At 37.4% G+C, this 25,226-nt stretch overlaps 1 protein-coding gene and 1 pseudogene across 2 annotated transcripts in view; both read left to right on the top strand.

The window, feature by feature from the left end:
* LOC111343400 (uncharacterized) overlaps positions 1 to 16,108 on the top strand; it is a 33,255-nt gene extending 17,147 nt beyond the window's left edge. The window contains exons 7-19 of the mRNA XM_088747201.1: positions 1,363 to 1,434; positions 1,802 to 1,873; positions 2,338 to 2,409; positions 3,100 to 3,165; positions 3,714 to 3,785; positions 4,568 to 4,639; positions 5,745 to 5,819; positions 6,584 to 6,655; positions 6,849 to 7,869; positions 8,060 to 8,141; positions 8,464 to 8,502; positions 13,951 to 14,805; positions 14,983 to 16,108. Of these exons, the coding sequence (XP_088603327.1) occupies positions 1,363 to 1,434; positions 1,802 to 1,873; positions 2,338 to 2,409; positions 3,100 to 3,165; positions 3,714 to 3,785; positions 4,568 to 4,639; positions 5,745 to 5,819; positions 6,584 to 6,655; positions 6,849 to 7,869; positions 8,060 to 8,141; positions 8,464 to 8,502; positions 13,951 to 14,805; positions 14,983 to 15,026 (2,614 nt within the window). The 3' untranslated portion in view covers positions 15,027 to 16,108. The remainder of the gene's footprint in view (positions 1 to 1,362; positions 1,435 to 1,801; positions 1,874 to 2,337; positions 2,410 to 3,099; positions 3,166 to 3,713; positions 3,786 to 4,567; positions 4,640 to 5,744; positions 5,820 to 6,583; positions 6,656 to 6,848; positions 7,870 to 8,059; positions 8,142 to 8,463; positions 8,503 to 13,950; positions 14,806 to 14,982) is intronic.
* Positions 16,109 to 17,505: 1,397 nt separating this feature from the next.
* On the top strand, positions 17,506 to 25,226 carry LOC111342636 (uncharacterized; annotated as a pseudogene). Its single transcript, XR_015999326.1, has 10 exons — positions 17,506 to 17,715; positions 18,090 to 18,252; positions 19,603 to 19,664; positions 20,409 to 20,531; positions 21,281 to 21,370; positions 21,477 to 21,509; positions 21,711 to 21,766; positions 21,955 to 22,555; positions 23,643 to 23,795; positions 23,916 to 25,226. The product of XR_015999326.1 is annotated as an uncharacterized LOC111342636 (transcript).

Raw genomic sequence — 25,226 nt, forward strand, 5'->3', positions numbered from 1 at the left:
AGCCGAATGTAAGTTGTTTGAAGAAAAAATATCGACAACGAAATCGAGGAAAACGAGGCAGAGAAATTTTAACAGATCACTCGAAAGTTTCTAAACCCAAAAGTGGTTGAGAATACGAGCTAGATAGCTTAAGAGACTCTTAACAGGGACGATGGCTGCACTCGAAAGGCAATCGTATGAAGAGTCCACTCTTTCGCCATTGCTGTATGGGCATACGTCTGACTAAAATGCGAAGTCCTGGAGAGGAAGAATAGGTACTATGAAAGGGAGAAAATTTTAGTTCTAAAACTCCGCACGCTCTTATTTGTTCAGTGCAGTAGCCTATATTGCTGTCCTTTGTTTTTCGTGGCCTTCAAGAACAAAATGGAACAAATGATTTCAATTATGCAAAAATGACAATGGTGTGGGGTTCGTGTCGTCTTTAGAAGGTCCAACAAAGACAAGACAGAGTGGGCTGCAGAGTAAGAACATAGATTCCCAGCCAAGGTTGTTTACAGCACCAGTTAAGGGAAAATGGTATCCGGTGACCCTCTTTAAGCGATTTGTCCAGCGAAGACCACTAAATATGCAATGATCCGGTTCTTTCTATCCCAGTGTCAAACTGAACCGAAATTTGAATGTCAAAATCTGCTTTAAAAGGCAACAGTCAGGCGTAAATATCATAAGCAGTATGATGCAAACGGGGCGGGACGGTATTATGCGTAAATTAGAGAGAGGAAAAGGTCACGAATCTGGCAGCGTCAAATTGGCAGCGTCGAAAGAAAACCAATTCTTACTATCATATTCGGGTTTAAATTCCCTGAATTTCTCTCCGAATGCAGCCACTTCAACTATGATGAGGTATCAAGTAGAAGAGACCATGACGGAAGACACTTAAAAACTGCTAAATTTCTCTCATGGTTGGCCACTCAAAACGCGTACCTAAGGTTTGAAAGCGATGGTCGAGTTCTTGCGAACGCCTAGCTTTTATATTCGCGGAAGAATCCGATAGATAAGTGCAAGTTACTTTTACTGATTGCTGTACAACGAATGTTCTTCTTAACGTTTTTGAATGGCTTAAAATCAATGTACACACTTCTCCAAGCTTGTGGCTGAATACCTTTTGAACGACAGTCTTGTTAAAGTTTGAACTTGACATGCGTTGAGTTCTGTTTCGGCCAGCCATTTGGATGCATTTGGAATAAAATAAATGCAAGCAATGTCAAAATTTTATTTGTTGTGATCATCTTTCTTTTGTTTCTTCGTACATTTTTTATCACTTGTAACTTTTTCACGATAAAAATTGCATTAGACAAGAGTCCTGTTTGTCTAAAAAATTTATTCTTACTAAATCAACGGAATTTTGTTGTTCTTCCAATGTAGGCGATTGAGCGGCAATCAGCTAGAAAAGCTACCACGCAACATTTTTCTTGATTTGTCAGCCTTGGAAGAAATGTAAGCGTCAACTTTTTCCATTCAAGAGATATTACTACCCTGTACGTAACGTTTGTATGATCCTTCTACTTGCACAATCGATATCTCCCTATGTATTTCTTTCTTATGTATGAGCGTAATATTTGTTATTTACATAACGATTACTGCAGCTGATTAATGAGCCCCTAAATTCTATCAGATAAGAGCTTCGGAAGTTAAACAGTCATCCAAGATAGAATCGAAATGACAGAGTTGCACATAGTGGGGATGGAAATAACTTGATAATAGGCATCCCCCTTGAAAATGGATTTTGTTAGTTGAATCTTTGTTTTTTTGCTTATTTTTTCCTAACTGGCAATCATCTCGTTCTCCAAACACGTTTTTATAGGGACTTGTCCTACAATCAGTTGCAGAGTTTGCCTCAAGGGATACTAAGCAATAATGCCAACCTAAAAGTACTGTAAGTAGGACTTCTCTTTCTCACGGTAAAAGGTTTACGGGTCAGATATTAACATTCATAGTCGGTGGTCCAAAGTTAGTTGAAAAATTTGGAAATTACCGAGTGAGAGTAAAGTAGTGGTCAAGTGATAGATGTCATAATACAATGAAGTGTCTCGAGTCCCTGCCATTTTTGTCTTAACAGAAGGTCTCTCAGCATTATGCATGGAATAAATATGTCCTTTGAGTCCAGTTGCTGCATATTGGAGATTCTTGGTCATATTTGATATTTTCAGAGACACAAGATAAAAAGCTTTTCATTTCCTGATTTGGTAAAAAAATAACTAGTATTGTACTATAAGCTAGCCGATTTTGGCTCCTGTCCAGCACATAAAATACGTTAAGGAGTGAGACTGTCCCATTTTTTTTTAAGTAGAATTTATGTTCTTAAATGTCAGCTTACTATGTCTCAATAAATACTCTAAGGGATTTGTCAAACAACAAAATTCAGCGTCTTCCTGAAGATGTTTTTGGCAACCTTACTCGGATGAAAAGGCTGTAAGTGGCATTTAATTACAGCGAGTGAAACCGTACATATTTTTTGTTGAGGTTTCAGTAAGACCTTTGCATTGTGGCCGTTCCAAATAGAATGCTAAAATTGTTTGACTATTACAATCCACATATCAAGGTAAACTGCTCCATACGCTTCACTAGCTTCAGCATATAACAAGGTAGAGAGAGATTGGAACACCTCTCCACCCCAGTATATGCTAACTTTAGTGGATTTGGTCATTAACAGCAGTTAAAATAAAATATAAATTAAAAAGATATCTCGACTGCCTCGCTCAGTGCTTTTCTCCACTTTACTGGAGACTTAATTTTTTTTGGCCAAGCGATCGGGGAAGGTTTAAAATATTACGTTTTAACTCCCACAAGATTGATTTGCGATATCAGCAACACTTTGAATTCATAGTTTCGATACACCAATACTGAGAAGCGAATTCATATCATTATATGCAAACGACCATTCAAACAGCGGAAGTACAAATGGCACCTTTTTTTCACATTCTCAAGACCAGGAACAAAAGGTTTTGGTTACTCAGCTAAGATGTATTACCTTGCAAATAATCAGTTAAGTTTTATTGTCAATATACGAGGTCCCTTTTATGACATAATAAAAACTATGCGAGAGTCTAAAGTACCAATGCAGTTGACTTATTTTCAATTCATTTTGTTTCTTTTTTTAAGCTTTCTCTCCAGTAACAAACTTCAGCGTTTGCCAAAGTTCAAAAATCTCTCCGAGATAGAAACTTTGTAAGTGATTCGTGTCTGTGATAAAAACTGGTTTAGTGCCCGTTTTTTTTAATAAACATTACTCAAAAGGAAGCTTTGAAATAGTCCACCGATTATTCTTGAGACCTAATGAAAGTTTGTTTAAGGATCTTAATCGAAAAAATATGCAGTTACTTTTAAAATAGACGCAGAAAATAAGAATTATCAACGATCATGATTTTAAGGTAGCGCAAAATATGGAGGATAATACATGGCATTCAAATTTCTCTTCGAGTTTTCAAAAAAAACTTTTCAACACGAGAGGTTAAATTTCGTATCTCCAAGTGGCCATGTAATATTTTATTCATTATATAAACAGAAATAAGAAACCAACCCATTTCGCTTTAACAGCAGAAGGTGCAATTTATGTAGCCATAGTAGCGGCGATATTTCACGTGTGAAGATAACATGATATTCATGCTGTGAAGATATCACGTTTTCGCGCGAAAGCTCACAAGAGTCACAAGGTATTTCATTGGTGATATATAATAGCGATACAGAACGTGTCGTACATTTAATTTATCGCATAGATACCTGGAAAACAACAGCCTCGTAACCCTGTCACCGGATCAGTTCCAAGGCTTGTCCAAATTGAAAGACCTGTAAGTAAACCCAGTAATTTTATCCAAACGAGGTGGCGGACAGAAATTATACCTAACCGCACTTGTAATAAATCGTAATCTTACAGGAGATATCTGATCATCTGTAATTAAAGTTCATCAGCTGCTGTCTTATTATCTGGTTCTTTTAAATTTTCTGTGAGAGAACATGCGATTGCGAAAGAAAAAAAATTCATCAAAAACTAGCCTGTTACTTGAAGAATAAGTAAATAAATTCTCTGAATTATGAGTAAATTGTATCTGTGGCGTAATACAAAGGGTGAACAGACCTATTCCCTCACCCACTTTTGTTCAAGGTTTCGTTGAATTATTCAAACTAGTGTGCTTTGACAGGCTTAGATTCAGACACATTGGAGGTTACCTGAGTCACGTCTGACGTCGCTCGAGTTTGAAGTGGCTATAACATCCGGATTAGCCTCTGCCAACTCTGATCTTACTGACAAGATTTTACATGACAGAAAAAGAAAGGCAATTACTAAAAGGATGTAACAATTCTTTTCCGTACATAAATCAGCGCATACTCATACTCAGATTAAGCAAGGCAACCGCTAACTGCCTTCACCTAATTTCTTAAGTAGTCCCTAGCAGTGAAGTTTTTGTCTATTTTCAATCTACTTTTCAGTGTTACATATTTTATAGAGAAATTTTTGTAATAAGACATTGAAAAGTCGATGAAGCCATTAAAAGTTTTTCCGCAATGGAAGTTTTCTTCTAGAGTTTTCTGTACTTTAACTGATCACGATCTGCCTTCTTTGTCGTTCAAGGGCTGTCTATGAAAACAATATTCAGTACCTGCCGCCTGGAGTTTTTAAAGGATTGACAAACATACAGTCCATGTAAGTCTCTGTTTCTCATTATCATTTTTAATCTACGTTAGTGATGCACTGAAAAACTGGGGTTTTTGGGAGAGCGCATTCGTCGGTATATTCTTCATCTCCGTCATTTGATTAGGTTGTGTCAAAAAGTATACACGAGTGACCACGATCGCCAGTGAATGGCCACGAGTGACCACTAACAACCAAGAGTGACTACGCGTCATCAAAGTAAAGAAGTGATAAATCTGAGTGACATCGTAACTTCCTTGTCATCAGGTGACTTCATCTAAAGACTTATGATTTCACCGTCGATAAATCATTTCCGAAGATTGACATCTGCAAACAATGTATCACCTCCTTCATTTAAAGGGCAGGTCTCAGAACTACTCCATTGTCAAAAATGTTATGTAATGAGCCCGATTCCACCTAGAATGCTAAGACAGAAGAAAGAAAGTTACGGAAATTAATGTAAAGAAAACGAGCTATAAATAGCAAAACCAAACGCAGATTTTGGACAAAAAAGATAAAACAAAACGACAGAAAAAAAAAACGCAAAGACAAAAGGTTGACGGAGAAGGGTGACGAATGATTCATACCGGTTAAAAGATTCGTGTAGCGGGAAGCAGGAAGATGACACCACCCCTTCCTTCCTTTAATTACTGCATACTAGCTAGTTGCTCTTTATCACACGGAGTCACTCATGGAGAGTAGTGGTCATTCGTGGTCGCTTATTCGTGCTCACTCTTAACCACCTGGTTACTTGTGGTCAATCATGGTCACTCGGGGTTACTCTTGGTCACTCGTGGTCACTCGTGGTCACTCGTGGTCACTCGTGGTCACTCTTACCCACTTGGGGTCACTCAGGGCCACTCTTACCCACTTGTGGTCACTCGTAGTCACTCTTGGTCACTTTTGGTCACTTTTGGTCACTTGTGGTTACTCATGGTAACTCGTGGTCAATCACGACCAGCCGGGGTTACTAGTGGTCATTCGTGGTCACTCGTGGTCAGTCGGTGTTACTCGTACTCACTCACAGTCACTCATTCTGCTTTCTTCTTTTAATCTAAATTTATGTTTTCATGTTTGTCATTTACGAGTTACTCTTTCATTTTATTTTCATTTGTAGGAGCTTTTATTTCAACAAAATCCGCACAGTGAGCAACGAGCGATTCAAAGATATCGCGCCAAGTATTCGATTCCTGTGAGTTTAAAAAAATGTTACTATTCAACGCGTTCGTGTGATTAAACTTCGCCGAGAGTTAATTCCACATTCAAGTGAGACAGTGTGCTTAATTCTCGGATTAGCGTGCCCCCCCCATCCTCACGGAGACGTAATCCAATTGGCCGAATCATGCAAGTTGAGAATTGCGTTATTTAAATTACCCATAGATACTTTTACGAGTGTAAAAATAAGGATGGGCAGTTCATACCGTTAATCACGCGCGAGTTTTATACTCTTAAAAACAATCACATCTAACCACTAAAAAACTTTTGGGAAAAACTAAATTAGGGCTTTCTCTCAATTTAAGGTCCCCTCTCAAGTAGATTACAGTAATATCGTATATATATATATTTCTAGACATTAAGTATGTTTTACGTACTCAGTAACTAATTATTCTTATTAAGTTAAGTGTGACTATGCTGGAAAGGAGGTCTTGGTTACTTGTTCTCTAGTCTTCTAAAATGCCCATTTTTCTCATTACTTAGGCTCCTAACTGTATGGGTATCAACGAAACTGAGGCAAATTTGTTCTTTGACAATGGTATACCCATCCGTTCATTCCTTCTCCCTTGAATTCCAGGGAGTCTTATGAAGTGTTAAGAACTGAATGTTTGGGGGGAAGTGAGGATTGGGTGGAGCAAAGGAAAGAAGAGAACCCAAAAGCTTGAAAATACTTAGGGTTAAAAAAGCAGTATCTTTATGAAATATTGGTGTTAAATTGAATCGCTCTCCTTTAATTTGCAGTTACTTCCATTACAACCAAATGCGAGAACTACCGGCCGGTTTCTTCTCGAACATGAAAAATTTGATAACAACGTAAGTCAGTAGAATATTCCCGATGTCTGGAGGTGTTTAACTGAAGAATTTCATTTATCTGTATACAGCAAGGCAGCATGTAGAGTATTAGTATCACCCTTTCTTTGTCTTAAATTCAGATATTGTGACGAATCAAAATTTTCCATTTTTTTCCACTTTTGTGATCCATTTCAACTCTTTTTCTAAACCGTAGGACTGTAGACACCAACCTGATGTGTTGCCATTTGAGGAAGGAGGACGCGGATTGCGACTTTGCTTATGTCGACAGCTTTGCAAGTTGTGAAAGGATGTTCAAAGATCGAGCTCCTAGGATTTGTCTCTGGGTTGTAGGAATTATGACATTGGTTGGTGCTGTGTTTGTGATCGTGTGGCGGTTGGTGTTTAAGGAAAAAAAGGAGAAAAACAAGATACAGGCTATCATGTTGATAAATTTGGCCGGGTCTGATGGACTAATGGGTGTCTACCTGATCATTATAGGTGTGATGGATGCCATTTGGGCAGGGCAGTATTTCTTGCATGACTATTATTGGCGTTCAAGTTTGCCATGTCAGATAACAGGTTCCCTTTCCATATTGTCAAGCGAGGTGTCCTTGATGCTCATCTGCTTGCTCTCTGCGGACCGGCTTAAAAATATTCTGTACCCCTACAGCGGAAAGTCCCTTACAATTAAGGTTACGCACCTTCTGTGCGTCTTTATCTGGATTGTTGGTGGTATAATTGCGTTTATTCCCACGGTCGGCTTCGATTACTTTGGTAGTCGCCAGAAGGGTCATCATTTTTATGGCAGATCAGTAGTTTGTCTCCCATTGCAGCTTTCTGCTGATAAGCCCTCAGGTTGGGAGTACTCTGTTGCCATGTTTGTTGGTCTAAACTTTTCTCTAGTGTTATTTGTCATTGTGGCCTACTCAATGATAATCTTTAAGTCCTGCGCATCAAACCGGCGCCTGGCTAAGCAAGGAACCGAAAGAGAGAGGAAAATGAAGGCCAAGCAGAGGGCAGCCGATCTGAGGAGGGAGGCCTCGCTCGCCAAAAGAGTGTTCTTCATCGTTCTTACCGACTGTGTCTGCTGGTTGCCTATCGTGGTGATTGGAGTGAGGTCTCTCCTGGAAAAGTCCTTCCGTGTACGTGGTGACCTGGCAGTTTGGATCGCAGTCTTTGTTCTGCCAGTTAACTCTGCCATCAATCCCATTCTCTACACCTTATCTACCCCACAGGTACACGAGGTCATTATTTGAACGGTTGAAAAATATATCTTCGGCGATTAAGTTTAATTTTGCCATTTCTATATTCATTCGCATTCGAGGGGAAATCAAAGGCTCGAAAGTTTAAAATGGGGAGTGGGGAGAAAGCTCTGTGTACTGATTACAACTGTGTGTTTTTTGTTTTTTCTTTCGATGTATTAAGGTTCGAGGTGTCATCAATGCCAAACTCCGACCGTTGTGGGATTATCTGATAGCAAAACTCCGCCGAAATGAAAATGTTGAAGGTAACTTTTAACAATTTTAACTAATCTTTCGTCATTCTGTATAGTGTTATTCCCCGTTCTTTCATTTTTTGTTTCTGTTTCATGTTATCAAGCTACGTATAAGACAGTTCTAAGAACAGATATGCCGCGTGTTTATAAATCAAATTGACTTATAAGTCAAGTGAATAAGAAATAGACAGGTATCTATATTTAATAATAAGCTTGTTTTTTTCATGTTAACACTTAGTTAGACTCAGTCGCATTGAAAAATATGACTACCTCATGAGTGAATAATGTGTTTGTTGCTGACGTTTTTGTCGCTTGTGTTATTATTTTGTGCCAGTTAAAGACCAGGGAATGGAAATGAGAGTTATCAAAGAAGGTACGTACTCAATTCACTTCTCCACAGACTGCAATAAATTTGAGAATGCAACATCTGGCAGTCAAAAACCAAGAACAGAACAGAATGATCAAAGAACAATGAGGAATTTATGTAGCTGAAAAAGCTCCTGCTGACGTTTTTTTCCCATTTTTTATATTCTAAGGAAGGTGTAAAAAGAAATTTGACCTTTAGCTTGAAGTTTACAGCCATCCATATTTTGAAAAACTTTAATGACTGCAATTTTCCGTTGTACATGTATAGTAAGTTTGAATCTAATTTCATTGATTCTTGGTATGATCTAGAGAAGAAAATATCCATAGACAAAGTCACCATTGACAATATTTCTATTTTTATTACAAAAACAAATGGATTCCATATTGCCGTGGGTTTATTCTGAAATTGCTCACTGAAAAATGGGCTTAGAACATTACAGACACTCCGTTACGCCCCTTATATCATCACTGAACAGACGCATAGCAACATAGAATTTACTTGTTTGTGCGACAGTTAAAATTCTAGAAATAATGGTTTTGATAAGGTGTTAGGAGCAAATGTGGCCAAGAATCGCACACTTTCGCAATATCGTGGCAACAGCCAAACAATCGATTCGTCTCATATTCTCAAGTTGGGTAGGCCTTACAGTGAAAGAAAGAACTGCATACTTCGTTTGGCTGAATATCAATTTATTTTCGAGAAAATCGATAATAACTGAATTCCACCAAATGCCGCTTTAGAAGCTCAACATTTTTTAGACGAATCTCGGAACGTCGCGCCACGATGAAAAGTACCAAATTTTGTAAAACAACGTCAAAACATATGTTGACAGCAATTTGAGTAGTTGTTGATTGTTTGTTATACACAAACTAATTGAATTTATCCGACCTTCATCTAATTTGATTGAAAATAGATCAAGAGTAACCCGCTATTTAACTATGTGCTAAACAAAATTATCCACTGAAAATCTGGCTTTTGGAAGGTGAAGTGTAGTTCTTTTCAATCTTCGAAGGAGTTTTTGAGGAAATGTTTCAGTGCGATTTCGTTAAATTTTAAAATTGGATGAAATGCGTTGATTTGACAGTGCCGTCAGTTAGTGGAAAATGTAAACATACACACGCAAACTCGATTGTTTCGCATTTCACCACAGTTTTTTCAACATAATATTCATTCATCCTTCATGTTGCTGTATCACAATAGAGTATTGCAGTTCTGAAATTGTTGCATCGCTCTCACAATAGTGATATAACTCGGAAGAATAGTCAACACCTCCTGATAACGATTGTTTACGGGGTTTCTCTATACCCAATTCGTTGAAAAGGAGGCTGTAATTACTTCAAGAGATCACTGTTTAGATATAAGTCTTCCACCGAACCGCGAACCAAGCGGAATGTTGCCGAAATGCACTTTACCGCTTTTAGAGAGACTGCCTCTCAATGATGTTTAGAACAAGGGAGACGTACTGAAATGGACACCTGGCTGTGTTCAAACGCTAGTCTAAACAAAATCTCGTTCCTCTGAATTTCTGATCTGGATGAGTTTACGGAGAGCTATCTAGTTATTTTAAGTAATATTTGCCATTTTGACCCCAATTTACGTAAAAACCAACCTGAAGTAACTCAGTTGGCTAGGAATTACTTTTTACTTCCTTTTCTATAACGTTCCTCTATATATCAAAGAAACTTAGAAACTATATATCAAAGAAACCTAGAGAAAAAGTATTTGTAACGTAGAATTCTTCTGTTTTGGCCCCCTTAAATCATGAGCATGGTGGTATTTATCCTCTGTTCATCCATCCGTTTGTTCACTTAGGTTCTGCTGAGTTAATTGCTCAGCTTCAGCAGATGCAACTCGATGCAAGCAAAGCCAATGACAAGACAGACCTAAATACTGAGTTGAAGAAAATTGCTTCAGACAAGGGCTTCAGAATCGTCGACAATGAAGGATCAGGAGATTGCATGTTCTCTGCTTTGTCAGATCAACTGGAAATTGCTATGAGAATCAAAATCAAGCAAAACGAATTAAGACAATTATTGGTCCAATACCTCAGAAAAAACCCTAAATTAGTAAGTTGATGTCTTGCACTCTGTGTTCACCACTGTTACTTTAGGAGCACCATAAAGGTTGGATCCACATGTGGGCCAACTGGTCAACACATCACTACTCGTTCTGTAGGGGATAATAAGGATCATAAAAACCTTGAAATCATCGTTTAGTATAAATCACACCGCGCGCTCCTTGGTAATTGATTGGCAAGTACCATTCACCGTATTCTGGTATAGACGTAGATTATTTTCTACATAAGCGTCGGTGAAAGTGGTGGATAATTAAGTTGCCTCTTTGCCTCGGAAGATACTCACCACTATTCACCATTTATTTTGGAGAATAATTGTTCAATACTTCTGGATTGCTCGTAAAAAAAAAACGCTATGTTGTTCAAGTGTGTTTCTTTATAGATCATGTCCGGGTCACGGATGAATTCCGACCTCCTTGATAAAATGAAAGGGCTCTGTCTTGTGGAGAAAGCGGCCAACCCGAGGTTTTTTTAAAAGTACTTCATACTTGAATCTCCCCTAGAAGGGACAATCCTAATTGGATAACCTTGACTCTCGCTGAAGGTGGACATTAGATATTCGATGTTTCGCAGGGCAAATTCAGGAGTTGAGACTGCTACATCCAATGCAGGTCCTTGTGATCATTACTCTGATATGTTATTATCCGTTGTTACTGTTGTTTAGTATCTGTTATTTTCTCATTCGATGACTCCTTCCAACGTACTCAACCTGGTCCATTATACCATTAACTTTACACTCCAAGTTTCGTTCTCTCTTTTTTGCTTTTCTCACAGCCGAATGGAACAGATCTGTTTCACTTCGTCCATGGACATCAATCATGGGCTGATTACTTAACGTACATGGAGCAAGATGGCGCATGGGGTGACCATGTTATTCTATGTGCCGCAGCAAACTGCTACAAAACTTGCATTCGTGTGGTCAGCAGTCTTAACGCTTCTCACGATGTTATCTTACGGCCACAATGCCCTGTTGACAAAGGCAGGACACTTGTGTTGGGACACGTCCCTGAAGCACACTATGTCAGCCTTTACTCCACACAAGGTACAATTCTTTACATTCCACCCAGTAAATGAGGTGTGAGTTTATTATGATATTTTGTGTAATTATCTACAACATCAAGGAGGGAGGGGGTGGCTCTATCGCTCTCTGGTATAAGCCGCCGTCAAATGATCACTGCCAATATGACGTCACATACCAACACTGGGAGCGCTAGCTTCGCTAAGTTTGCTCAGTAGGGCTTGAGGACAGCTAACAAAGAAAATGCCATTACAGGCTCCTAGCGGGTTATTATTGACTAATTTTCAGTGAGTGTACAAGCTTCGTTATTTCTATTGTGAATTCAACAATGTACTGTCTTGTGAAAATGTTTGTTTGTAATTTCGTCAAAGAGAACTCGGGACTAGAGCGGCTGACCGCCATATTTACTTCCGCGCGTTTCAAAACAAACCAAAACGTACGCCGTTTTTTCTGTAGGCTTTGAACAAATCGGCCTCATAAGAGGAGGTTTTATTCCTTATTTATTTAGGTTCGTACCTACTGCTATTAGGGGCGAATCTAATGAGTCATTTTTCTCCTCACTCCTTTTAAGTTTGAAGTTGTTGTATTACATAGTGGTGAGCCACGATTACATACTTATCTTGTCTGCTAGTGTTGTAAAGACCTTGATATGAACCAAAGATTCTAGTTAATAAGCTTGCTGGCTTCTAATTATCTTTCTGCTTGTGGCTCTTTATTTTAAAACGCTCTCGCTACTCCTGTGATTAATTTTTCCGGGCTTGTATTGTAAACTGCTATTATGGCGAGAGTGTTGACTTGTGTCCTTTTTAGGGGCAAATGTGGCCAAAGATTGAACAGGTTCGAAATGTGGCAACAGCCGAAAAATTGATTCGGCTCACTTTTTCAAGTCAGGTGGGCCTTACAGTGAAACAAAGCACTGCATACTTCGTTTGGCTCAATATCGATTTATCTTCGAGAAAATCGATAATAACTGAATTCCGCCGAAATGCCGCTTTAGAAGCTCAAAATTTTACACGAACCTCGCGTGACCAATTTAAAAGAATTGGACCGATGAAAGGTACCAAATCTTGAAAAACAACACTCAAATTTAAGTTCTTGATTGTTTGTAGACACAATCTAATTTTTATTAGTATAAATACTTTTCATCATTATTTATTAAGTTACATGTATCATCGTGGAAAAGAAAAACTTTTATTCACTATAGTCTCTAAGAGTATATACAAAAATTATGATAAACTGCTTAAAAATCGAAAAAAATGCGTGAAAATGTCTAGAAAAAATTTAAGTAAAGCTCATGGATACACACCTCGTTTAATAACAATATTAATTCAAGATTATTTACAAAAAATATAATTAATAAAACTAGTATACGAAAACTACATAAACAGAGTAATCGACTGAAAATCTGGCTTTTGGAAGGCAAAGAGTAGTTCTTTCAAACAATCATTATCAGGAGACTTCCTTATAAGTTATATCGCTACTTTGAGAGCGATCGATGCAACATTTCCATGATTGCAATCCTCTATTGTGATACATCAACAGGGAGGGTAAGAAGATATTCTGTTGAAAAAGGTGTAGTTTTGATGTAAAATGCGAAACAACAGTGTTTGGGTTTGGATATGTACATTTTCTGCTAACTGATGGCACCGTCAACAAATCACGCCGAATCATATCCTCAAAAATTCCTTCGGAGATCGAACAGAACTACATTTCGCCTTCAAAAAGCCAGATTCTCAGTCGATTATTTTGTTTAGCACATAGTTTAATCAGTAACGGGCTACTTTTGACCTATTTTTGATCTAGCTAGAAGATGATCGGATAAATTCAATTAGACTGTGTATATAAACAATCAAGAATTGCTCAGATTGCTTTCAACCTATGTTGAATGTTGTTTTTCAAGATTTGGTACTTTTCACCGGTCCAAGTGACTGTTTTCAATTTGTGGCGCGACTCTCCAAGATTCGTGTGAAATTTTGAGATTCAAAAGCGGCATTTTGGCGGAACTCAGCTATTATCGATTTATTCGAAAATAAGTCGATATTCAGCCAAACGAAGTATGCAGTGATTTATTTCTCATTGAGACCTACCCAAATTTTAAATATGGGCCAAATTTATTTTTCAGCTGTTGCCACCAAATGTGTGACCATTGGTAACATTCACTCTTAAAGAGAAAATAGATATTCGGAAAGAGCAAAAGCGGAACGCAAATGACTAGGGATGGAGAAGTTACACGATACGGTTACCAAATGCAAAACGCGCAACGTGGTTTATTCAACAAATCTGGCGATCTAGCGAACTAAAGCCACAAGAGAGAGCACTTTGTAATCTTATTCCCTTTTTGTGTTTTCTTTATCTAACACAGTACAAAATCTAGAAGAAATGGGGAGCGCTGTTGATAGTGAGGACGAGTTGCAGGAAGAACGGGTAGAGAGGGAACAACATGCAGGATCAGGCGAAGAAAACGAGGAACCCACTGAACCCCAGCAAGTTGAGCCTGAACAAGACGAAGAACCAAAACAAGGCCAAGACGAACTTACTGGACAGCAGCAAGTTGAAAGAGAAGACGAAGAACCAAATCAAGGCCAAAATGAAACCAGTAAACAGGAGCAAGTTGAATCAAAACGAGACGAAGCACCAGACGATGAGCACAAAGAACCTAGCACAAAGCTGGAAGTTGGACCTGGTCATTTTAAGGGAAACAAAGAAGTTAGTAAACAGCAGCTAGTAGACCAAGAGCTGAAAGAAGAACATGAAAAACCTGAGCGTGAGCAAGATGAAACTGTTGAAGAAAAGCCAAAAGGGGAAGGCCAAGAATCCAAACAGCAGCGCACTTGGAAAGAAGAGGAAAAAGAACTGAAAGTCGACCATGGGCTAGAGGCTGGTTCTAAAAAAGACGAGAAGTCAAAAAGAAATAAAAAAGAAAGTGAAAAGCAACAAGAAGAAAATGAGCAAGATGAACGAGAGCAAGAAGAGAAACATGAAGAAACCGAAAATCAGCAAGTTGATTCTAATCAAGAATGGCGAGAAAAGGACCACAAAGGTCCAAAACAGGTAGAAATTGAACAAGAGAAACCAAGAGGAGTGTCTGAGGAAGTAAATCAAGTTCAACTGCAGGACAAAAAACAGCAGTCAAAACGAGATAACGAGGACTCCCAACATCGGGGTGAAGAGTCTATGGAAGATGAATCACCACGACACCAGCAGATTATGGACGAAGGTATGTTTTACCCGGCCTCCGTTTCCGCTAATTTCTAAAGTTTTGGGGAATTAATTTTTCGTTCATCACGTTGGGTGGAAGAGAAACTTCTTCGTTATTCCAAAACTTATAATTTTTTTTTTAAGGTAACAATGTGTAACTAAAGTGTCTTGATAATTAGTTACTTTTATTCAACAGAGCAAGACGAAGAAGATGATATGGTACTGGACACACGTTTGTAACCGGTAGCACTGACTTATCAAGTCCTTTTAGTTCTAATTATTGCAATAGAAGTAGAAAAGATTACATACTGTTGTGTCATGGAAATAGTTCATTTACGTAACCAAGAACATTTCCAGAAAAAATGATCGAAAAAAAAATCAAAGTAACTAACTCGCACTCGTGATGTTTGTTCGGCACTGTTTGATCGTCCAGGTTGTCCGAAAGGGAGGGAGTTTGGTATGCGGAATAAGATCTCGTGAACTGAAACATGCTTACGGTTATATTGCGCCGCCCATGTTGTCAGAAGTTTCCGTAGCTTATCTTCTTCCAATATTATTAAGTTTACAAGTACTTACAAACATGACTTAACTATTAACTCAGCATCCAGTTGCATTTCTTACTTATTATTTATTGACTTAAGTCCTAGTGTATTATTTACTAGGTGGCTTCTTTGTTATGACAATGCTAAGCCACTAATCGTATTTACTCGGCCGCACATATGTAGTAGGCGCACAGGTCAGATAATGCATGTTCATCTGCCTCTTTTATTTGCTCACATTTGCTGTTAATGTATGACTTCAGTTAATTTTGTAGGAGCTTGAACAAAAATGAAAGGAAAAAGTATTACAAAAGTGTAACCCGAGTGAGGATGTTTTTAGAAGTGTTAAATGTTCTTTAAGTTATTGTCAAGCCATTTAGTACCTAATTAAAAAAAATTAACAATATCTCATCTCTCATTTTTTTTTTTTTTTTGCTATCTAATAATTGAACCATCCTAGAGTTCAATAGTTTAAACACAATCTCATAGCTGAAAGGTAACTTGGAAAACATTTCAGTTGTTGAAGGACTGTTCAAAACGATTTGAATCAGATTTGTCGGTTGAATGATCAACAGACCATACGGGAAGTGAAACCCCCTAAAGAAAGGCTGAGGTTCAAGCAGAGAAACGATAGTAGGAGTACGAGTAGAATGTAAAGATTCCATCAACAAGCTTTTTTTGTCTCTCCTTAAATTTTAAAGGAAGATCGTGCTCTGTGACCTCCAAGTGTCAGTCTTAATTCCCGGCTCAGTGTCGCTTCTGACTTCCCCGTGGAGTTTCAAAAATCTTCCATTCCGCCCTAGGTACAAATAAGTGGAATTAGTCTTTTAGTAATTTTTTCCGGTTATAGGTAGTTAGTACTTCAACTAGTCTCCCGAAAAATTTCTCTCTCGAATGAAATTATCAGTTAAAAAACCATACATGTCCAATACACCAAACAGATTCTGACGGTTGTCTGATGAAATAGGCAAGTCTGAACGCGAGATAGAACCATTTGATTGCAGAAAGAGGAAAGTGGAAAAGGAGCATGCATATATTTGTCCTCAGCAAAAAGTTCAGATTCAACAACAATCATCTCCAAACAGATTCTGACGGTTGTCGAATGAAATAGGTAAGTCTGAACGCGAGATAGAAGCATGAGTCGGCAGACAGAAGGGCTGGAAATCCTTGCAAAACACTAAACTAGTCTTTTAATAATAAATAATGTTACCGTGGATGAATTGGAAATAGGTTTTACGACTGAAAGACCAAGTACGAAACTTCATTATTGGAGGTTAACTGATGTTATGCCGTTGCTATGAAATTGCTTAATTGCTTATTGTCTCGATACATTTCCTGTGGTGCTGGCAGGGAGAATTTGTGTAGCAATCAAGAGCTTCTTTAGTTGGTGATCATTTCCTTAATTCTCCTGACCTTGATGTGTGATTCGGGGATGATATTGTAAAGAGAAATTAGATACCGGTCACTCCTGGGTTTAAAGGGTTTATGTTTGCAGAAGAGTATGCAAACATTCAGACTGAAACAATGGAATGGGAGTTCTTAAATTTTCGCCAAATTTTGACTTAGAAAAGTTAGGTATAAAAACTTCCAAAAAAAGGAGTCAATGAAAACTTCAAAGAGGAACTAAAAAAAAAGTGTTACATTCCAAAACAAATTATACAAGCACTTCAACACAAACTGGAACACATACCTGACAAATAATTGGCTTGCGGCGGTGACAGAGCGACGTTCTTGAGGACGAGGAGAGATTCAGTGACTGAGTTTACACCTAGCAAGATCTTCCGGAGCTTGTGAAGCATTCTCGCAAGAATTTGAGCCATCTACACTGAACAGCCTTCAACGAGGCGAGTTTGGTGGAAAAATGCAGAAATCACTCAAACAGTACAAGGTAAATACGTTATGAAAATGTCATCTTCAAAGCTGATTCCTCCAACAAATGAGGCGAATATTTGAAACTTCAACGCGATATTTGCATTTTTAGCTTACTTTGTGTTTGCCTCCACGCGATGAGATTTCAAAAACAGCTTTTTCGGCGTAAAAGGTACTACTCCTGTTATCATACTCATTTCGTTTGTTGTGTACAATACCCCATAATTACCCTCAAGGTATTTTCCTCACGTGCAGGCCTCACGTGCACTTGTCACCGCACGTTTTGTTGACTCGTGCTACTCTTCCCGCGGCCACTCGATAGAATGCCTGACAGATTTCATGGATGTCTCTGCAGGAAGATATGCCTGGACGTAAGGTACAAAGCAAAAACGTTTAAGAATTTCAATGCCTTCTAAAGGCGAAGTCCAACATCATATCACAATCTAGTACCTCTTCGCGTCAATTGAACAATGATCGAAAGTAAAGCTGAGGATTCTGACACAAAAGCAAAGAGCGCCGAGGTGAGTCTGCGTGATGTTCTATCGACATTTCATCGCTCGAAACGATCCTTCAAAAGTTTCAGTACCTTAAAAACCTAGCTCGTGATAAACAGGGCATGCGCGTTGCTGGGGATTTTTGGGCTGAAGTTTTTTGTTTACGAAAGCACTTTGTGTGTAAGTAAGCTATGCCTTTCTCGAGAGGTCGATTATAGAAGTAGACGAACTGACTTCAGAAATACATTATTTGCATGTTTCATATGACCATTCAAAGTAAAAAATGAGAAGTTTTAGGAAACAAAACAGCATTTCCTTGTCATTTACTTTTTAATATGTAGTCAGGTTTGGTAAATTTTAAAAGGGGTGCAGTGCATAACTATGGCTAACTTTGATTGCAGAAAGAGGAAAGAGGAAAAGGAGCATGTATATATTTGTCCTCAGCGAAAAGTTCAGATTCAACAACAATCATCTACAAAATGCTGGAGTCCTTAGGGTCTACTGTTAACAAGGAATCAAGCATTGCATCAGCTGGGAAGAAAACAAATTCATAAAGACTATCAAGTAAGTGTCATCTTTTTAAGAAGTCTGTCTCTTTTACCATGAGTGGCCAAATTAAGTACAATTTAAACACACTTTTATGTAACAACAACAAACATATGAAACATATGTGTGAACTGCGGTTATGAGACGTATATGAGCCCGATCCTTCGCAGTAAAGCACTATTTGAGCAATAGTGAAAATCAGACCTGAAAAAAATTTCAGGCCTGTACGGGATTCGAACCACTGACCTCTGCGATACTAGTGCAGCGCTCTACCAATTGAGCTAACAAGCCAACTGGGAGCAGGCCATCAAATTAATTCGACATAAACCCGTAGATGATAAATCAAACAACAACAAACATATGAAACATATGTGTCAACTGCGGTTATGAGACGTATATGAGCACGATCCTTCGCAGTAAAGCACTATTTGAGCAATAGTGATTTTCACTATTGCTCAAATAGTGCTTTACTGCAAAGGATCGTGCTCATATACGTCTCATAACCGCAGTTCACACATATGTTTCATATGTTTGTTGTTGTTTGATTTATCATCTACGGGTTTATGTCGAATTAATTTGATGGCCTGCTCCCAGTTGGCTTGTTAGCTCAATTGGTAGAGCGCTGCACTAGTATCGCAGAGGTCAGTGGTTCAAATCCCGTACAGGCCTGAAATTTTTTTCAGGTCTGATTTTCACTATTGCTCAAATAGTGCTTTACTGCGAAGGATCATGCTCATATACGACACTTTTATGTACATGAAAAAATTATGCGCTTCTAATTGGCTGCAAGTGAGTGCATTTTTCATGTAACACAAATGTAGAATTATAAACAAGTGCAAAGTTGTAACACAAGACAGTGTTAAAATACACTTGCTTAATATGTTCTTTTTCAAATAAATTTTGTTTTCTGTGAAGAATTTATTTGTGCTTGATTAACACCAAATTACTCTCACTTGAAAATGTCATTACCTGAACATGATTAATTCAAAATGCTGTTAAGCCTTGGATTAAATTTAAGAATTGACTAAGTCTTCTGGGCATTTCTTATGATCAACATAGTGATTTATTGAAGTCCTGAGATTTTCTCCTTTATTTGAAACTGCATGAATTGGTAATTCAAAGATTTCCCATGGTGGACTGTAAATGTAATTAATGATAATATAGAGACTAATTTGCACTGCCCTTTAGGGCTTTAAAGCCCTAAAATATTTCTGAACATTGAAGTATCTCATCTCTCTTGATGTTCCAAATATTGTGACTATGTATTTTGTGTTACTTGCTTTCTCAAAACTAAATAAACATTCTCTCTTTCCTTAGACAGTTGTAGCCTCTATGGCTTCTTTGATGAACCCTGTTTTGTTTCAACAGATCACCAAAGGCATGTAATGAGCACACACCCATTATATTTATTTCCTCTGGACCCCTGTCAGGTAAACCTATCCCTTTCTCCTTGGTAATTACTTATATCACTAAGGTTACTGGACTTAACCGGCCTTCCCTTATTCATTATCGTGACAAATTGAAACCAATTATATGAGTTCATGGAGACAGAGCCAGCCTCCTTAACCACTGCTTTAAGAATTGAGGCCCTTAAGAAATTTAAATATTGTTAAAAATAAAGGAATCTCAAGAAAAAGAGATTGATTGAAAATCTATTGTTTAATGTACCTGTAATGCTCCTGATGGAGCTATGTCACTGAAACTTAAGAAGAAATTAAATCAGGTCAGTGATTTTCCATCCCCTCTAGTGATTCCCTTAACTTACATGGGTTAATGGAGACTGTAGTAAATGATGGGAAAACTGCTTACCTAAAACAACAACAGTGAACAAAGTCCTGTACATGAAGGTATAACTCAATTGCCCCTTCTAATAATCGGCTCAAAGGCTTCTCTGTTTTTGAATGTTATATAGCTGGAGATGCAAATTAATACTGTAGCAGAAACCAATGTAAATTAAAATTATAGCTTTTTTATAAAAGGTAACTCAGCCGTGAGTTTCCTAATTGACAACTAAAAGATTGAACCTATTGAACTGTTTCCAAAAATAAATTTGATCCTATTTTTTTTAATTCTTTGCTACACTAGAATGTAGTTTATTTTTCTGAGTATTGACTTATGGTAAAAGTTGTCTGTTGCAGTTAAGTGTTATAACTAAATTTAGAAATTTCTCCTAGATTCTGTAAGATACTTAATGCAAGAGCAGTACATTGATGAGCCTGTGTTCAAATGCTTGACACTGGAATGTGATTTGGGAAGTGCAGTAAATCGCCTGATAACACAACCAGGACAATTTGCCAGTATCTATCACAAAGCATTTGGGGAATTCATGCTAGCTTCTTTTTTTTTCAATGTCTCACATTATATTCAGAGTGTTTATTTATATAGTCAGGGTTACAGGGAATTTTGGATGGTGTAATCTGCCTGAATTGCTCTTCAACTAGATATCCTTCCCGAAAAAAGACAAATTTAAAGAGAGGAAAAAAACCTGGACAGTAGTCTAATTGGGATGTGTTGTGGGTTTAGATCCATAATACTTACAATAAATAAGCAATGGAATTAACTGCAAGCAAATCAAACCACCAATTAACAATTTCTTTTCTACTGACTCAGGTGGCTCATTTTGTGAACATGTTCATTCTGGTTTTGACAGTTTCTCCTTGGACGTAGTCAAGAGCTTTTTTTTTGGTGGACACTAAATGAGTATACTCAAGCAGTGAAGCTGTGTGCATAATGAGAATGTTGTTGGCACAGCCATACACAATTTAGCCCCTTTCAGAAAATTGTAATGTTACCCAAGTATACTTAAGTCTTCTAATCACCTGTGAGAGTTTTCTTTAATTTTTTTTGTAACTTAGTGTTGACTTCAATTTAGCTCATTTCCTATTCATTTTTATTACTGAACATGCATATATGCATGGCCCTTTTCAGTCTGGTGAATACTTGTGCACCTTGTAAAAACAAAATATCATTTATGAATGCTTGATAATAATTTGATAGATTTACAAGAGAGACATTGTCTAAAAATTTCTTCAAAATGTTGTTGCAGTTACTCCCAAATCAAGGAGGCCTAGCATTGTAAGGAAAAGGAAATTTGACACAGCTTTTCCATCATCAAGTAACAACCATGATAGTAAAGGTATTATTTGATTCTTGCTCTATATGAAAAAGGTTGGTGAAGGAGTGAATACATTCATCATTTGTAAGCCTCTGACTGCATATCACTTGTTTCCTAAAAATTATAGTTTTCCCAACTCATAACCAAGTTGAAGATCAGAGTAAGTGGGCTCACTAATTGTAGCAACTTGTCTGCTAAATGTGTTAAGCACATGTTTTGTTTACTAACAGATTAATTGTGAAGTTCTGGATTTTTAGCTGGTTTAAATGATACTTCTTCAATATGAACCAAGAGTCAGCCGGTGCTAGCTAGGCGTCAAAGTGAGTTGGCTGCTTGTTGATATAATGTCGTGTACTTGCAGATTTACAGGATAGTTGGGGCAGCTTGATGAGCAGTCTAAATGAAACATTATGCCAGGTCAATACATTGTGACTGTTTTTTTTTGCCTTCAGTTGGTAATATTATGTTGACTGCACAGTGTTAATAATACTGCCATATACTTGAGAAGAACTTTTCAGATATTACTCCTGCCTGTAGTTTTGCAGTGTACATGTATGTGATGTTTTAAGCAATGCAGAATCCCTCTAATTCCTTGTTTAAACCAGGTGCTGGAGCAGCAAGTCTTAAAGATTGGCAGAGTCCAGCTTCAAGTAGGGGTTTACCTTCAGTTTCATCATCTTTACATGGTTATGATAACACACCAAGTGTGCATATATAATCACATTCATCCACTCTTGATTTCTTCATCACCTTTGAATCAGCAAGGCTATTATGAGAAGAGTACTGTGCCTCACTAATAGCAGAACAGATGTCATGTGGTGGTTTGTATCACACACAGCTGCTACAACAACATCCATTTCACTTAATTATCCTCATGTTACAATTGGAAATAGTAATGTTCATGTAAACAAAGGCACAGGTGGCCCAGGGAGCACTGTTATGTTTAGTGGGTTTATGCAAAGGGATAACTGGCAACCTTCAGTGCTTACAAAAGAAGAGGACAAGAAGCAGGCCATGGATGAAATTCAACAAGATATTTCCTGCAGGAAACAAACAGAGGCAGAAAAAAGTTGTGATGGAGCCAGTGAGTGCTAATTCCAATGATGAAATCAATCAATCTGGAAAAAAGACCCCACAGACAAAAGCTGATAAAAGTGATTAGAGAACCCAAGAAAAGAATGTGAATGAAGAAATTTACTCCCAAAGGTAAGCTCATTCTCAACTTTTGGGACCATAACAAAACTGAAAATTATTTATTGGAAATGTTGGTAATTTTCTTAAGATGCAAGACTGCATTCACATTACCAGAGCTTAGAGCTGACTGCATATCCAACCCACACAAATTTTGTGTACTGGTATTTGTTAAGTTTGCAAGTGAAAAACTACTCAAGTGAAATTTACTCCATGTTTGAGCAAAAATGAAACTAGCTGCCCCATCAATGAAAATTCAGCATAATAATTCAGGTATCTCATACTATCAACCCTAATACTTTTACTCACTGCCAACAGTTTTGAAATTAATGAAAATGCAGCCAGTGCCAAGGGGGTATTAGTAGGACCCTTTAGATACATGCATATAATATATTAAATTACACATATGCAGTGAGTTACTACCGTGGTCTCAATCTGGTTTGTGTTCTGACTTTTTTAAAATTTTTTTCCAGTGGGATATGGATGAATACAATTGACTTCTGCCAAATCAAACTTGGTATTTCTGGTGTTACTTTGAGTTCTCTTTTCCAATCCTTTTTTGTCTTCATACATAATAAGAGCTGGAAACTCAACACCACATAGAAGGGTTTCACTGTAAACATGGAAGAAGTCTGGAGAAAATTGGGATGGGCATTAGATATGGAAATACTAGATTGCAGGAAAGTGTTGGCTATCAATAAATAATCAGACACTATTGAGCAGTGAAGTACTGTAAGTTACAGTAATATTGGTTTCTGATCAGTGAGTACTGACTGATTGTACCTAATAAGAACCTGATCGTGGTTGTCGAACTCAGTCGTCTTCATTGTTTGAACTCCAATAATATCAGTCTATTATTAACTAAAACAATAAACTGACATGTTTTTGGTTATTTAGTATTAATTTTGTCTAAACCTCAACAGTAAATAGAGGTGATACTTCTGGACTGAAAAGAAAGAAACTAAGGTCTTAAAATAACAACTGTAAGATCAGTCCTCCTGTCCTTTTTTATAACAGCTTTTTAATTATTATCAATAATTAATTGCAACTTTTGAGAAGTCAGAGCCAGTACTTTGATTACTACTTTTCTGATCAAATATAGGGAGCGAGTCACAAAGTCATGGCACTGGTTGCGGCAACTTGTCCCAAACTGTGATCCATATGCAGACATTAGGCCACTGTGTTTGAGATGTGTGTTGCATATTTTCACCACTACTGGAATTACCATGGTCCCCTCTTACAACAGATCAACAAGGTATGCACAGTTGTATGAATGTTATGGTATGACCAAGTAAAAAGAAAGTTACATTTGGTTATTAGTTAAACAGGTTACATTCAGAAGTCTTAAAAATTAATAATCAATGTGTTCTCTCAGAGGAGACAAACCCCCAAGAGGAAGGACTGAAAAAACGGAGAAGGAACAAGGATGGCCAAGTTTTAATAGAAGAACGAACCTAAATTTGACCCACACAATACTACCCAGCAGCATGAAATATGAATTTTTTTATATCTTATTTTGAGGAAATTAAAAAGGTCTTTAGCCATGGTGTCTCTCAGTGTTATATTTCAGAAAGAGTATAAGCCAGTGTTAATTTTGAAATTTTTGACATAACATTAAATTTTCTTCCCTTCAAGCCTTCTTTTGATATTTTTTTGACATTCTGACATGGGCTGTACTTTTTCTTGCAAGTTCAATCTATGCTCTCCAGCTCGATTAAAGAAAATGGCTGCGACAAAAAGAATACATTATCATCTGTATTGGAAAACACCACTTGGGTGCAGAATATCATGTAAAATTTGGCTCAATATTTAGCATTACATGTCCACTGTTCATTGCAACAGTTGTGTTATATTGTTAATAATGATAAGAGAACAACCAAGGAAGCCTATTCATATAATTTTACTTTTAAAATATAATCACAATTCTCAACAGACATTTTCTCATTGGGAGAGACCTTGTGGCATTCTGATCTTTTGATTATGCATTAAGAACTTGATTCACATTGTTGCTCTAGATACATCAACAGTCATGGTGTTTGCTTTGAAACGGGATTTCTTATCACTGAATAAAGTCACCATTTCCCTTGAGGAAATGGAGAAGAAAGTTATGGAAGTTCTTACAAATGAAAGAAAAGCATTTGAAAGTTGTGACGATCGCTCGCGCATGTTATCAAATACCATCATACGACTGTAACTATTCGTGGTATGTCTCACCTCTGTGATAGAGTAATTATGACTGTGTGTATCGGTTGTTGATCTTTTGCATTAAAGGCAGCTCTTTGGTTTCTGCTTAATATAATGTAGTTGTCCATTGCCGTTGCGCTCGTTACAGAAGTAGGGAAGAACAGTCATGAAAACTTGTATAACTAGAGCATTTAAATTTTCAAAGTAAATGTCCGCTGTTATCACTTGCTTTTGAAAAGTCTTAACATTTACAGGAATCCATTTTTATTTACTTAGTGTAACGATACTAAACACAAAACTAAGTGGCAGCTTGAAGCATTGTAACGAAATGTTTTGTAAACAAAATAGTGGGGAAATCAAAAGAGCAGGCAAATAACTACAAATTAATAAGTTTCAACAGTGTGGTATTACAATTTCTTTTATTACAGTTGAAGTAATTTTTTAATTCCTAATCACTTATCCAAGAACTTTTAGGAAATAATAAAATTGATGTTTTATATTT

The sequence above is a fragment of the Stylophora pistillata genome, chromosome 1, assembly GCF_964205215.1.
Source record: "Stylophora pistillata chromosome 1, jaStyPist1.2, whole genome shotgun sequence".
Classification (NCBI taxonomy): Eukaryota; Metazoa; Cnidaria; class Anthozoa; order Scleractinia; family Pocilloporidae; genus Stylophora; species Stylophora pistillata.